General features: G+C 45.4%; 1 protein-coding gene across 3 annotated transcripts in view; it reads left to right on the top strand.

The window, feature by feature from the left end:
• The window catches only part of Plin2 (perilipin 2), a 73,519-nt gene extending 60,271 nt beyond the window's left edge, over window positions 1–13,248 (top strand). For all 3 annotated transcript variants that reach the window (XM_060365814.1, XM_021649782.2, XM_021649783.2), the window contains exons 2-8: window positions 1,172–1,209; window positions 1,292–1,487; window positions 5,850–5,932; window positions 7,937–8,222; window positions 9,711–9,892; window positions 11,216–11,350; window positions 12,369–13,248. In XM_060365814.1, coding sequence (XP_060221797.1) covers window positions 1,180–1,209; window positions 1,292–1,487; window positions 5,850–5,932; window positions 7,937–8,222; window positions 9,711–9,892; window positions 11,216–11,350; window positions 12,369–12,755 — 1,299 coding nt within the window. In that variant the 5' untranslated portion in view covers window positions 1,172–1,179 and the 3' untranslated portion in view covers window positions 12,756–13,248. The remainder of the gene's footprint in view (window positions 1–1,171; window positions 1,210–1,291; window positions 1,488–5,849; window positions 5,933–7,936; window positions 8,223–9,710; window positions 9,893–11,215; window positions 11,351–12,368) is intronic.
• The last annotated feature ends 2,734 nt before the right edge of the window (window positions 13,249–15,982 follow it).

Genomic DNA, 15,982 nt, shown 5'->3' with positions numbered 1-15,982 from the left:
GTCTTTTCCTTTAGTGTTTCACTGGGCAGCCATGGCTGCCCCCGGGCTCTATAGCCCAATGTGGGCTTGAATTTATGCTCCTACCCTGCCTCAGCATCACCACACCCCTGGAAACCGGTGTAAAAAGATTGTCCCCCACTCGCAGGGTTTCTCTGTGTAGCCCTGGCTGTCTTAAGGGGATATTTTATGGGCTGCACTACATTATGGATACTGCTTGAAGTTTCTGCCCTCAGGGCAATTCTTAGGAACTGGGAACTTTGTCAGAGGGTTGAGCTGTATCTAGACAGGTTTTGTTGCTGGGCAGAAGACAGTTTCGTGTGGGTGTGGGTCACCGGGATACTAAGTTTTACAGCTAGCGCCTGTCCTGAGTTGTTCTTTAGTTCCCTGGACTGACTCTTTCTTTAGATCAGTCAGCATTGGGCATCCACTGCTGGTTTCAATCTTGTTCTCAAGAATGGTAAACACCATGTCACAGTTTGATTGTCCTGATCCTGAGAGCAGGCATGGTGGCCTGGGCCTAATCCCAACACTAGGGAAGTTGAGTAAGGAGGACCAGTCTGGGCTTTAGACAGGCTGAGACTTAAGTAAATGGAGGCCACCTTTAATCCTGGCACTTGGGAGGCAGAGCCAGGCATATCTCTTAGTTGGAAGCCAGCCTGGCCAAGATAATGAATTCTAGGCTGGCTAGGGTTAACACAGTGAGACCCTGTTTGGTGGTATATGCCTTTAATCCTCACACCCTGAAAGGCAGAGATGGATCTGTAAGTTCGAGGTCAGTATGGTCTACAAAACTAGTTCCAGGATAGCCAGGACTGTTATACAGAGATATCCTGTCTCAGAAATACAAAATGAAGGGCAGGTGTGTGGGGAAGCTAAGATGTCTTCTGTTGGAACTGAATCCTTTGCCTTTTTGGCTAGCATTTTTGAGAACAGACATTTCAAAGGCATTCCTAACGTCTTGTTTAAGAGACAGGGCACGTCAAGACTATGTTTCTTATTTAAGGTGTGTAAACAGCTCTGGAGCCTTGCCTCAGTCAGGCTGTTGGCCCCAGAGAGGGCTCTGAGTTAGAGGGTGGGAAACTGAAACTTTCTGTTCTGGACTTGTGTACCTGCCTACAGTGGGGCAGGAATTGATTCCCAATGTTCTGAAATCAGTTTCTTCTCTCTCCAGGTTGAAAAATGGCGTCTGTAGCAGTTGATCCACAACCGGTATGATTTTTAAGTACTCGTTTCTTGACCCAGTTCCTTCTTGTCCTTTGAGTCATTAATCCCTGTCCCTCCATGGTTGCAGAGCGTGGTGACCAGGGTGGCCAGCTTGCCCTTGGTGAGCTCTACCTATGAGCTCGTGTCCTCCGCTTACGTCAGCACGAAGGACCAGCATCCGTACTTGAGATCTGTGTGTGAGATGGCAGAGAAGGGCGTGAAGACCGTGACCTCCGTGGCTGTGACAAGTGCCTTGCCGATCATCCAGAAGCTGGGGCCACAAAGTGAGTTCAGATTTTTCTTTGAGCCCAAGGGTAGGGTGAGTTCTAAGTAACACCAGGGAGCCCTCAGGCCTTCCTGAAGCACAATACTGGCTCTGCCTAGAAACTGTCTGTTTGTCCCTCCTTCACACAGAAGGACTGCTTTTAACTGTTGCGTCACATCACAACAGTTAAACAAGAACTGCACGGCAGATGCCTTACTCTAACAGAAACTTCCCAGCCAGGCGTTGAGGCTCATACCTGTCATTAGGGGGAAGAGGCCAGCTGTGGCGACATAATGGATTCCCGGCGGCCTGGGCTGTGTAAGACATTGTCTCAAAAAGGAAGAAAGGCGGTGGTGTGCCCTTAGTCCCAGAACTCTGGAGGTGGAGGCAGGCAGATCTTTGAGTTCAAGCCTAGCCTGGTCTACTTAGCAAATTCCACACTAGCCAGAGCTATACAGTGAGAACTTGTCTCAAGGGGGGGAAAAAAAAAGGAAAGAAAATTTCCAAAATGCTCTTGTGTTAGTAACTGAAATTACAAAGGAATCATCCCAGGATAAACTGCATTACCTTTCTCATATAGTATGTGCAAGTTGAAAAACAAAATTTTTATTACTTTTTTTTTGTTTTTCTTTTTTTTTTGTGTGTGTAGGGTTTTTTTTTTTTTTTTTGAGACAGGGTTTCTCTGTGTAGCCTTGGCAGTCCTGGACTTTGTAGACCCAGGCAGCCCTCGAACTCAGAGACTGGCCTGCTTCTGCCTCCCAGAGTACTGGGATTACAGGTGTGGACTACCACCCCAGACTTCTTTTTTTGTTTGTTTTGTTTCGTTTTTCAAGACGGAGTTTCTCTGTAGCCTTGGAACTCACTCTGTAGACCAGGCTGGCCTGGAACGAGTGATCTGCCTGCCTCTACCTCCTGAGTGTGGGGATTAAAGCTGTGCACCACTACTCCTGGTTTAGATTATTATTTTTACATAATCTGCTTATTACATGTATGTATTTGTATTTGTATGTAGGTGTATGTATGCCATGGTCAGAGAACAACAGAGATCCGATTCAGGTCACCAGGCTTGGCAGCTAGCACCCTTCCTCACTGAGCTATCTTGTCTGCCCAGACTTTTGAGACAACCTTATACATTGTAGCTCCTCCTGGGCTGGAACTCACTTCACAACTTTGTCCTCAAACTCAAGGCTAAATCTATCCCTCTGCCTTATCCTCTCCAATGGCTGGAATTACAGCCCTGAACCCACGTGCCTGGTTTTTGCAGTACAGGGGGTAGAACTTACTGCTTTCTTAGTGCTTCCTGGGCAGACATTCAACCACTGAGCTACATCATCGGCCCAGCCCTTCTTATTTTGCATGCTAACATTATTGAGGTAAGAAAAACACACTGTACAAGCAGTCTACTTAAAGTAAAAGTGGCTGTCGCTCAGTGGTAGGGTGCTTTTCTGGCATGTATGAGACCCTGGGTTTGATCCCCAGAACTTCAAACAGTGAGAGCAAGCTCATTTTCATTAGCAGTCAGTCCCTATTTCCTAACATCCCCTTCAGATTGCTATTAGTGTGTTTTCACATGAGATTATTTTTGGCCTTTGGTACAAGCAAAGTCATAAAACATGGACTTCTGCAACAGGCTTCTTTCACTTAGAGAGGTTTTCAGAACTTATCTGTGACATGAAGCCTTGCATGTGCTTCATGGTCATGACAGCTGTATTTATTTCCTTTTATTTTTTTTTTAAGATTTATTTATTTTATTATGTATACAATGTTCTGTCTGCATGTATACCTGAACACCAGCAGAGGGCACCAGATCTCTATCTAGATGGTTGTGAGCCACCATGTGGTTGCTGGGAATTGAACTCAGGACCTCTGGAAGAGCGAGCAGTTACTGTTGGTGTGACTAAACACCATAAATCCAAAAGCGACTAGAGGAGGAAAAGGTTTATTTGGCTCACATGTCCTGAATCACTATCCATTAAGGGAAGCCAAGGCAGGAACTGAAACTGGGCAGGACCCTGGAGGCAAGAGCCAACTCAGGGGCCATGGAAGAGTGCTGTTTACTGGCTTGATTCTCATGGCTTGCTCAGCTTGCCTATAAAACCCAAGACTGCCAACTTGGGGGACCCTCCTCCCCCTGCCCAATAGGCTGGACACTCTCCATCCTTCACTAATTAAGAAAATACCCTACAGGCTTGCAAACAGCTCTCTTATGGAGGCATTTTCTCAATTGAGGTACCCTTCTTTCTGATGACTCTAGCTTGTGTCAAGTTGACATAAAAACTCCTCCCCCTCTGTGTGTGTGTATGTGCAGGTGCAGGTATGTGGAGGTGGAGATTGATGCCAGCAATCAGCCAGATCACTGATATATATGGCTACCTGGGCTAGCCAGTTGGCTCTGTGATCTGTGATTGCAGATGCCTTTGTAATGCACACTGTGTTGGACCCTGGGGATCTGAATTCTGTTCTTCAAGCTTTTGTGCTCAGCACTTTAGCCACCAAGCTGCTCCCCAGCCCCAGCATTTTATCCATCCGTCAGCTGATGAGCACTTAGGTTGCACCTACCCTGGGAAGGTGGTGGTGACTAGTGCTTCTGTGAGCATATGTATGTACAAGCTTTGGGGTAAATACTTTCAGTGTCCTTAGTATGTAGTTGGGAGTGGAGTTGCTGGGTCTTTAATAACTCTGTTTAAATTTCAGAGGAACTGAGGCTGGAGAGATGAGTGAGGGTTAAGAGCGCTGGCTGCTCTTCTAGACAACCTGGATGAGAGTCCCAGCACCCACATGGTGGCTTACAACCATCTGTAACTCCAGTTCCAGGGCATCTAGTGGCTTTTTGTGGTCTTCTGCAGACACAGGCTTGTACACTCAGTACACATGCAAGTAAAACGCCCACCCATAAACACTGAGATTTTTTTTCTTCAATTTTAGAGGAACTATCAGACTGTTTTCCCAATACTTTCTTCTATGAGAGTCGCCTTGCTCAAGGAGCCTCTTCACAGCAATAGAACAGTCACTAAGGCACAGGGATGTATCTAAAGGAAACAGTTCTGCTGTTAAACATGTTCCTTAAATTTTCTGCCTAGCATACAAAGAAATGGGTTTCTTTTTTTTTTTCATAAATATGTATTGGTATGCTTTAGAAGGATTTGAAGGTATCAAAAAGCGTAAAATTGAGCTTGGCAATGATTGCACTTATCTGGAAATCTAACAGAACCCACTGAATTATGCATTGAAGTGGGTGAATTATGTGGCATTGTGAGTTACAAGTCAATAGCTTAAAAGATTTAAAATGTACTAGAAACAGAATGAGCAGCTACTTAGACTGTAATGATTATAATATATGCATATCAGCATTGACTCTAGGGCAATAAAGACAACCAAAGAAAGTGGCTTGTGAAGTTACATAATACAGGAATTTGTTAAAATCCATTAAGAAATCACATTCAGGTGGGCATGGTGGCACACATCTGTAATTATACTTGATAAAAGGTAAATTAGGAAATATTTCAAGCTGAAGAAAACTAAAAACATCAAAATGCATGATTGTGCCACTAAAGAAGTGTGGGGGGAAATGTGTATCATTAAACACATGTGTCTGCAAAAATAATAGCCCATATCAATGACTTGAAAATCTAGAAAAATAGTGAGATAAAAGTACACAATGGAGTAAGAAAAGCCTGGCATTATAAGGATCCTTTAAGAAACAGCTATCCTAACAGTGCTAATTCCCTAGTGAATTTGGTGTGGATACTTGGGCCTATTATCTCTCTCCCCTGAGACAGGGTTTCTCTGAGTAGCCTTGGCTGTCCTGGAATCGCTTTGTAGACCAGGCTGGCCTCAAACTCACAGCCATCCTCCTGCCTCTGCCTCCTGAGCGCTGGGATTACAGGAGTGTGCCACCTTGCCCAGTTTGGTCTGTCAGGTTTAAAGCGGAAGCTTAGACTAAAATCTGGGCCGTGGTAGGGAGATCCGGGGTGCTACGGTTCACTGGTGAGATTCCAGAATGTGTCTCAATGTCCTGAGATAAGTAGGATTAACCCAGCCTGGGAATGCTAATTCTGAGAGTTTTCAGTGACTTTATTTCCTGAGTGAAGGTTCAGTGGAAGCTTGCCTACTCTGCCACTAACATTGAGGCCTTCTTCCTTAGGTACTTTTCCCATACAACCTATTACTTACCTGTTACTGGAAGAAAGTAACCAGGAACCCGCCAGATATCTTCCTGTCTGTGCTAGAGAAACTAGGAAGTAGAGTTGTGGTTTTAAGGAAAACAAAACTGCATTCTTGGTATTTTGGAACGAGGCTAAATAAAGCCCTTCAGTGTCGTCCTGTGTGTTCATTCTATTCTTACAGTAGTGATCCATCTTCCCATCTGTGTTTCCTGCAGTTGCTGTGGCCAATACCTATGCCTGCAAGGGGCTAGACAGGATTGAGGAAAGACTGCCTATTCTGAATCAGCCTACAGCGGAGGTAAGCTTGGGACAGTGCTGAGGCTCATAGTGTTTTCATGTTCTCCTTAGGCCAGGCTCTGTATGCCACAAACCTTTCCCTTAAGCTGGAGCTAGGTGTGGTTTGGAAGGAGTAATGGCCGCTCCCCGTCTTCCTGAGCTGCTATGGGGTTGAGTCTAAGAAACAGAGAGGAACTAGCTGCTTTTGGTTAAAATGCTTTTAGGCTGGTCTCTATCAGTTTGTAACTTGACTCCTGTTGTGAAACTGCTCTCAAATAACTGATTCCATATGGTGCTGCACGTATTACAGACTGGGAGAGATGGTCTGGATTGGCTCCCTGAATTGCTGGTAGGAACCACATGCTAGCCAGTGTTGGCAAAATGATTGCTTCATCTACCCTAGTGATCATGTGATTCAGATAATGCCCTAATTTTTTTTATTTCTGATCAAGAATACAGCCTTGTGGGGCTAGAGAGATGGCTCAGTGGTTAAGAGAAGTGACTGCTCTTCCAGAGGTCCTGAGTTCAAGTCTCAGCAACCACATGGGGGCTCACAACCATCTGTAATGGAATCTGATTCCCTTTTCTGGTGTATATGAAAACAGAGCATTCATATACATAAAATAAATAAATCTTAAAAAAAAAAAAGAATACAGCCTTGCACAAAATGATATCAGTTAGGGGTAAACTCTGCTGTGTTTCTCACCATTTAAATAGGTGAGTTTAGTATACAGCCCTTAGAATACTTTTCTGTGTCTCTAAAATTTTCACTTATGTTGCTTGATGAATGGTTGGCTAATATACTGGTACATGATTTGAATCTCAGGATTCTATGTAGAGGCAGAGTGTTTACTGTGAGTTAAAAGCCAGCCTGGTCTACACAATAAGACCCATTCTTAAAAAAATAAAAAAAAAAAAGTTTTTTTGATGACTTGTTTTTAATATCCAGCATGACTTATCTACTGCGGTTGTAGCTCATTGCTGGCCTAGTGTACACAAGGCTGAGTTTGATCTGCAATACCACAACAAAAATAGTCATATTTCAAACTAAATAAAAATTAGGTTGAGATATTAAACCGAAAGCTTAATAAATTGAAATCTTATTAAATCTTATTAAGAAGTAATTTGGAATACTGGGTGGTAGTAGCACACACCTTTAATCCTAGCATGTGGGAGGCAGAGGGAGGCCGATCTCTGTGAGTCTAGGCCAGCCTGGTCTATAGAGCAAGTTCTAGGACAGCCGAGGCTACACAGAGAGACCCTGTCTCGAAAAACCAAAGACAAACAAAACAACAAAAATCAAAAGTAAAAAACAACAAGATAAAAATTTGAAAAATACGATATATGAATTAACTTTTGGGGGGTGGTGGCGAATGGGGTGTTTATGCCACAGTGCATGTGTGGGGGCCAGGTGACATCCTGAGGAAGTTGGTTCTCTCCTCTCACAGTGTGAGTTCCAGCAGTGGAACTCAGGTCTTCAGGTTCAGCAGCACTTCATTTTGTCTGCAAGGCCATCTTACGAGCCATAAGATGAATTCTGTTTTGTAGGGATTTTTCTTTCTTGAGACAGGATTTCTCCACAGTGCCTTGGCTGTAACCCAGGCTGGCCTCCCAGACTTCTAATATAAATTATTAATGGGCACGTGAAAGCTGGTCATGGTGGCACACAGAGGCAAGTGGATCTCTATGAGTTCCAGGTCAGCAAGGCAAGCATAACGTGAGACCCTGTCTCAAACAAGAACAACAAAACCAAGACAACCTCCCTCAACAAACTGATTAATTTCCTGTTTATTTTATTTGCACATCTACCAACCCTAAGGGAGTGGCCGGTAGGACAATTAGTCCTGATGGAGGCATTCAGCCTCATTAAATCTTAATGCTATGCCCGAGACGGGAAGTAAGAGGGCATGCATGTTCAGTCCATCTTTAACTATTTAGCTACATAGCCTTTGTAAAACCTTTGTAAAACCGTGTGTAATTCGCCCATGTTTCTCATAAGCCGGCTTGTCTGTTTCTCTGTTCCCAGGTTGTTGCCAATGCCAAAGGTGCTGTAACTGGGGCGAAGGAGGCAGTGACGACTACTGTGGTCGGGGCCAAGGATTCTGTGGCCAGCACGATCACAGAGATGGTGGATAAGACCAAGGGAGCAGTTACTGGTGGCGTGGAAAGGACCAAGTCTGTGGTCAATGGCGGCATCAACACAGTGTTGGGGAGTCGGATGGTGCAGCTCGTGAGCAGTGGAGTAGAAAACGCACTCGCCAAGTCGGAGCTGCTGGTAGACCAGTACCTCCCCCTCACCCAGGAGGAGCTAGGTAGCGGTGCTTTCACGTTCACTACTTAGAGACAGGTCTCACAGCGTAGCCCTGGCTGGTGGATAACTTGCAGTGTAGACCAGGTTGGCCTTGAACTCAAGAGAGATAGGCCTGTTTGTGCAGGGATAAGTGTGCGCCACCACACCCAGCCAAAAGCCACCATTACCTTTAACCAACCAACCAATCAATCAGTCAATGAAATGACATCTTGTTTTATGTGGTGTGTGGTGTGCATGCATGCCAGGATGCACATGTGGGAGTCAAGGACAAGCTGCAGGGCTAGTTCTGCCCTTTCCTGTGTGTGTGTCTTAGTTGCTGTTCTATTGCTGTGACAAAATATCATGACCAAGGCAACTTATAAAAAAACAAAAACAAAAACATTTCATTGGTCTTCATGGTTTCAGTGAGTGAGAGGCTATGGGGATGGAGCAAAAGCATGGCAACAGAAACAGCTGAGAGCTACATCTTGATCAACAAGCTAGAGGCAGAGAGAGCACGCTGGGAATGACACCCAAATTTAAAACCCTAAAGCCTGCTCCATCAAGGCCACACCTCCTCATCCTTCCCATACAGTTCCAGCAACTGGGAACCAAATAGTCAACCAAAGGTCTCTGAGGGCCATTCTCACGTAAACCACCACAGTGTGGGTGCTGGGATCAAACTCGGGTCATTAGGCTTTGTGGCAGGTGCTTCTGCCCACTTAGCCATATTCCCAGCCTTTTAATTTTTTTTTAAATTTTTTTTTCTTTTAACGATCTTACATAATCCAGGTTAGCCTTGAACTCACTCTGTAGATGAGGATGACTTTGATCCCAAGTATGTACTCTTTCTTGTTATTTCTTTGTTTACTCAGACAGGGTCTCTCATAGCACAGGTTGGTCTCAGACTCACTAAGTAGATGATGCTAACTTTGAACTCCTAATCTTTCTGTTTCTGTCTTCTAAGTGCCGGTATTACAGGTAGAGGCACAGAGTAGTTCCAGACCAGTCAGGATTGTATAGTGAACATGTTTCCAAAAAAAAAAAAAAGTAGGGTATGGAGGTTTATTCCTGTAATCCCAGTACCAGGGAAGTAGGGGCAGGAGAAGGATCAAGAATTTAAAGCCAGGCCTGGATTCAATTCCCAAGACCCTCACAGGGGCTTACAACTGTCTAGAACTACAGTTCCACCACACACATGTGATGTGCAGATTACATGCAAGCAAAACTCATACACAGAAATAGAAATAAATCTTCAAAAAAAAAGTTTAAAGCCACTTTTGGTGATAGAGCAAGTTTGAGACCGGCCTTGGTGGTACTTAATTACTGTTACTGCTTGTGCTGTGTGCCAGGGTCCATGTTGCTAAGTTCATGCTCATTGGAAGAAGAATGTGTAAATGTGTAACGGATACAGGTGTGAACAGCCTTAGGAAGTGAAAGCATCTTTGTTAGCCTCCCAGCTGAGGCCCCTTGTTTATTTTCTCTTTTTCTTTCTGTCTTTTATTGTCAGAGATGGAAGCAAAAAAGGTGGAAGGATTTGATACGGTTCAGAAGCCAAGTTACTATGTAAGACTGGGGTCCCTGTCCAGCAAGCTCCGCTCCCGGGCCTATCAGCAGGCCCTGGGCAGGGTTAAGGACGCCAAGCAGAAGAGTCAGGAGACCATTTCTCAGCTACATTCCACTGTTCATCTGGTGAGTACGGTGTCACAAGGATCAGAGTAGATACAGCTGTGACACTTAAGAATTTCAATACTGTATACACATAGCTAGGTGGAAGACTGGAGAGTGTTCAGGCGTCTCTAGGAAAGGTTGATCTAGAAAGATCTCTAAGACTAGATCTCCTGGGGTGTTGAGTCCAGCCACCTCCCTGTCGTGTTGCACGAACAGAGTGTGGTGGAGTTGGCAGTGGTTCTGAGAAGAGGTTGCCGCTGTGAACAGCATGGAGAGAGCAGCTTCTGTGAGGCTGGAGAGAGGTCTTAGCGGTTAAGAGCACCTGTTGCACACGCAGACAGGTCTCCAGCACACACACTGCAGCTGAGAACCACCTGCAGCCCTGGTTCCAGGGGATCCACACCCTCTTCATACATGCAGACATGCACTTATAACAAAAATAACTAAGACTTTGAAAAAAATGAATGAAAGAAACCACTTCCTTTAATGGTGTAGCACGCATGGAGGGAGGAATAGCGGGATAGCTGTGTGTATGAGGCTAGCCTGGTCGATATAGCAAGTTCTAGGACAGCCAGGACTAAGACTTTGTCTCAAAAAAAAAAACAAAAAACAAAAAACAAAAAAAAACAAACCTAAAAAATCAGGCTAGTCTAGAAAGTTCTAAATCTATACCTTGAGCAGTTTTTCTGTTAGAGATCCGCCTTACAGATCTGCCTTTCATTTTATAGTTGCCAGAGGCGATAACAGTGCACCTTAAATAGGGCTGGGTGGGTCTGTAGCACGTCATCATGTGAATTATTGTGCAGCCATTGAGGATTGCCAAGTTAAAGAATGGCATGGTCCTGGGCTGGAGAGGTGGCTCAGCCATTCAAGGCTAGGCTCACAACCAAAAATATAAGAACAGCATGTACTGGATTGAACGCCAGTTTCTTCTTGGAAGAACAGGTGGCTAGGAACAAGGAAGAGGAAGGGCTATGTAGTTCAGGCTGGCTCAGAACAGACCAAGCTATCTTCAAACTTGTACCAATTCTCTGCCCCCTCAATGCTGAGATTTCAGGCATGCACCACTATGCCTGGCCTTCTTCCTTTTCTACTTTACCTCCTCACCTCTTTCTTTTAACTCTCATTTTCCCTTCATGCAGATATATACTCTTTTGCTTGTGCTAAACAGGAGACACATTTGGCATCAACAACTTAATAGTTGAGTTGCCAAGAGGCAATAAAGAGCTGCTGCTGCTCGGCTGACTGCTGAGTCAGTAAGTCCGTGCAGCTCTCTTTAGGCTGGGGTGTCCAGCAGACGGGAAACGAAGAGCTGCTGTGTTCACCTGTCTTGTCTCGTCGCAGATTGAGTTCGCCAGGAAGAATGTGCACAGCGCCAACCAGAAAATTCAGGGTGCTCAGGATAAGCTCTATATCTCGTGGGTGGAGTGGAAGAGAAGCATCGGCTATGATGACACGGACGAGTCCCATTGTGCTGAGGTAAGATGGCAGGCAGAGCCGTTCAGGGCGGCGTCTGGAGAAGTTCTTACCACGCTTTTTGTTTCAGTTTCCCTATGAGCCCCCTCAGGATCTATTTCTATCAGCCTCTGCCTGGTGGCACAGACATGGAATACGGGCTACTTAGAGTCTTGAGGCAGGAGGATAACAGGTTCAGGGCCAGCCTGGGCTTATATTTGAATAAAAAAGTAGAGAGGCGCTGGTGAGATGGATAAGTAGGTGAAGGCGCTAGGGACCCATTTGTTAGGAAATAACCAACTCAGGTTCTCATCTCCAACTCCCTCAGGTCCTGCTCTGGCCTGTGCATAAATGCACGCAGTAAACGTGGTTTAAGTATTTTTAAAAATAAGGAGAGGGCTGGGGTGTACATCAGTGGTGCATAGTACCTGCCTTCAAATGGGTGAGTCAGGTGGCTGCTAGAAGGGATGAGGACACAGCAGAGAACCGATGTTAGTAAACTACCGGAAGAACAAACGGGCTGATGGTCCGGCCTCGGCTCAGTGTAATTGTACAGAATGGCTCTTAGTGTCCCCGACCCCAGCAGGCCTCTGAAATCAGTATCAATTGTTTGTTCATATCATTTCTTCCTATTTGGGAATAGACTGTCTAAGTTAAGTTATCAACAGGGAGTGGACATTTTGATTGTCCGCTCTCCACCTTTGAGATGGTGACCTTTGCAGTCCCCAGTTCAAATCTTCCTGCTGAGCTATTTTCCAGCTGCCAAATCACTTAAACACTAAGTGTCCGTTCTTAGCCATGAAGTGATTGGTGCTGCTGCATTCAGAATTGTTACTAAAAAGTCCAAGGATTGGTTGGGGGTTCAGCTCAGTGCCCAAGCATTCCTCCCTGGGGAAAAACAAGGAGGTGCTCCAGAGTCAGAGAAGCCGCCTATGAGGTGGACGTCTGTATGTATGCATAGCCAGCTTGCCGTGGTCAGGCTACATCACACACAGCGCCGTTGGGTCCATTGCTAATTCTCGGAGTTTGTTTTAAATTTCAGCACATCGAGTCACGCACCCTGGCTATCGCCCGCAACCTGACTCAGCAGCTGCAGACTACGTGCCAGACTCTCCTGTCCAACGTCCAAGGGTTACCACAGCACATTCAGGATCAGGCCAAACGAGCGGGGGCGACGGCCGGCGACCTTTACTCCGTGTTCCGCAACGCCACCTCCTTTAAGGAAGTGTCTGACGGTGTCCTCGCCTCTAGCAAGGGGCAGCTGCAGAAAATGAAGGAGTCCTTAGACGATGTGATGGATTACCTTGTTAACAACACGCCTCTCAACTGGCTGGTAGGTCCTTTTTATCCTCAGTCTGCCGAGTCTCAGAGCATAGAGGTGGACAAGACCAGCCCAAAGGTCCAGCAGTCTGAGCTCAAAACTCAGTAAACCCGTTCTTGTCACCAGTACGTAATGTAGCCAGCCAGGTGACACCTTTGCTATGTTGAAATTAACGCAATAGATAACTTTAGGTTGGAAACGCAGCTAGTTCAAACAAAGGTCCTCATTCTGGTCATTCAGAGCTGAACTATGCCCATGCCACAGCTGGCCCTTGCACATGAGTTCCTTCTACCTGGCTGCTAAGTGGAGCATGCTAGTCTTGAGAGAGCCTAGTGGAATGTAAAAGCTCAGATGTACTTACGGTCTTGTCTCTGGCCTCTGTTTTACTGGTTGTACACATCTGTCTGAACTGAATAAAGAATCATTCATGCGTCCTCTGCTCTGAAGGGGCGTCTGCTCGGTGTGGTCTCAGCAGGCTTCGTCATTGTTCACCTCAAGGCGCGTGCTTGTGCACCTTGAGTTTAGTTTGTTTGTTTTTTAATTCCCTATGAAGAAATGCCTTTGGATGCAATAAAATTCCTAGCAGGATAGAGCACCTTTATGCTGTTGTCACGTGCGCTTTGTGTGTTGCTTGCATTGACCAGCTTGACCTGCATGACGTTAATGAACACATACATAAATTCCAGTTGGCCTGTTGGGGAGTTCAGCATTAGAAGACAAAGTCTGACAAATTACAAACTCAAAGCTAATACAAGGCTGGACACATTGTTACTGCTACTCAGGGGGTGATGGGAGAAGATCACTTGAACCCAGGAATTAGAGGGCAGCCTGGGCATCATGAAGACCCCGCACAAGGAATAAATTGGTCAGCAAAAGGGCTCAGCAGGTAACGATGCTTGCTGGCAAGCCTGATGACTTGGGTTCAAGACCCACCCACCTGATAGAGGGAGAGAAGTGACTGTTGCTGTCTGAGTTCCTTATGCACAAGCATGCACACACAACACACACACACACACACACACACACACACACACACACACACACACACGGTGGTACATGCCTTTAATCCCCAGTGCACTCAGAAGGCAGAGTTAGGTGGAGCTACATGTCTACAGAGCAGGTTCTAGGAGAGGCAGGCCTACATAGATATCCTGTGTCCAAAGCAAAAAAACAAAAACACAAAGTGTGGAGGGTCTTCACTTTTTAAAAGTAAATTATAAAAAAAGGGGGGGCGGGAAGCAACTGGAGAGATGGCTCAAGGGTTAAGAGCACTAGTTAGGTTCAATTCCCAGAACACACATGGCAGCCCACAACTATAACTCCTGTCCCAAGGGGATGCAACACACACTGTCTACAGACACACATGATATAGGCAGAGCACCCATTCACAGGAAATATAATTTAAAAATAAAAAGAAAGACATGACACTGTCTGAAGCCAGAAAACAGTCTGTGACCATATTCCCCCTGTATACTCTTTTGAGCCTTGAAAAGTAACTCAAACAAAAGCAAAAAGCAGGGCTTGGTGCCAGGGTGGCACATGCCTGAAATCCTAGCATGTAGAAGATGAAGAAGGTCTAAGCATATTCCTAGTGTGCTGACGACTTTAATCCCACACTCTAGAGGCACTCTCTGAGTTTGGAGGTCTGGGCTACGTGAGACCCTGTCTCAGAAAAATAGAAGACAAAGGAAAAAATTGCTCACGTAATACATTAGAATCTTATTAGGTGGCAGTTGTTCATTTGCCAATTTACCCAGTTCCTGAGAGGATTTTAAAACGTTTTCTTTCGATTTATTATGTGTGTTTGAGTGCTTGGTCGGCACGTGTGTATGTATGTATGTATGTATGTATGTATGGGCACTTTGTGCATGTCTAATACCTGTGGAGGTCAGAAGAGGACACTGGGTTCCCTGGGACTGGATCTGTAATTATGAGCCAACATGTGGGTACTGGGAATCAAACTGCAGGTCCCAGGCTAGGAGAGCCAGTGCTCTCAACAACTGGACCTTCTGTCCTTTTACTCATGTCCCAGCGAGTTTTAAGCCAGGAGAAAGGTCTGGTCACAGCTGGCTGCTTTGCTGAAAAGGAATCCAAAGGGACCGGAAACCATTAGTTGGTTTGCATCACTTTCCCTGAAAAACAGCAGATTTTAATATTTATTTATTCATTTTTAATTTATTTTTGCCATGAGCCCAGTTAAAAAGTTGGTCACCAGTTAAGATTGCTCATTGTCCACTTTGCCTGACTAACTGGCTGTGCTATTCCTGAGGGAGAAAACAACTTCAGTTGTTGGTGAGGCGCCCATAGGAAAATAGAAGTAAGAAGTAAGGAATCTGCCCATGGTAGCCAGGGGTCTAGACCCTTAAAGGGGTGACCTGTTGCTTAGGACTGTCATGAGTCTCCTTAGCACAAACTGCAGACTCATCAAACTTTCAAAACTTCGAATGCAGGCTGGGGCTGCAGCTTAACTGGCAGAGTGCTTTCCTGGCGTGCGCTAAATCCTGGGTTCAATCCCTAACACCTCATAAGCTAGGTGTGTGCACTCCTGTGATCCTAGCATTTTGGAATTGCTGGCAGGGAAATCACAAGTTCAAGATCATCCATGGTTATATAGTGAGTTCAGAGACACCCTAAGGAATTTTTAAGACAGCAAATTCCTGAGGTGGAGAGATGACTCATTGGTTAAGGGCATTGGCTGCTCCTGCAGAGGACCTCCTGGGTTCCATCCCTAGCACCCACATGAAGGCTCACAGCTGCTTGTAGCCCAGTTCCAAGAGCTCTGATGCATTCTTTTAGCAACTGTGGTCATTGCATGCACATGGAACACATGCATACAACCAAGCAAATTAGTCCTATGCATAAAGTAAAAATATTTTAAGATGGATTTTTTTTTTTTTTTTAAAGAAAGCAGCCAGGTGTAGTGGCGCACGCCTATGATCCCAGCACTCAGGGAGGCAACAGCAAGCAGATCTCTGTGAGTTCAAGGCCAGCTTGGTCTACAAAGCGAGTCCAGGATAGCCAAGTCTACATAGAGAAACCCCATCTTTAAAAAAGAAAGCAAATTCTAGAGCCACATGCTCTGCCTGTCATGCTAAGAGGTGAGCAGGGCTGTCCTTCCCTAGAACTAAACTCTTAAGAAGGTTGTCTCTGCCCTGGCTCAGGCCTTCCCATGAAAGCAAGAAGGAGCAGCCAGATGGTGGTGACACATTTCTTTAATTTAATCCCAGCACTTGGGAGGTAGAGGCCGGAGGATCTCTGAGTTCAAGCCAGCCTGGTCTACATAGTTCCAGGACAGCCAGGGCTTCGCAGAGAAACCCTGTTTTGAAAAACAAAAC

Source organism: Meriones unguiculatus, chromosome 12, assembly GCF_030254825.1.
Source record: "Meriones unguiculatus strain TT.TT164.6M chromosome 12, Bangor_MerUng_6.1, whole genome shotgun sequence".
Classification (NCBI taxonomy): domain Eukaryota; kingdom Metazoa; phylum Chordata; class Mammalia; order Rodentia; family Muridae; genus Meriones; species Meriones unguiculatus.
Note: the sequence above shows the minus strand (reverse complement) of the source record. Positions and strands in the feature narration are given on the sequence as shown.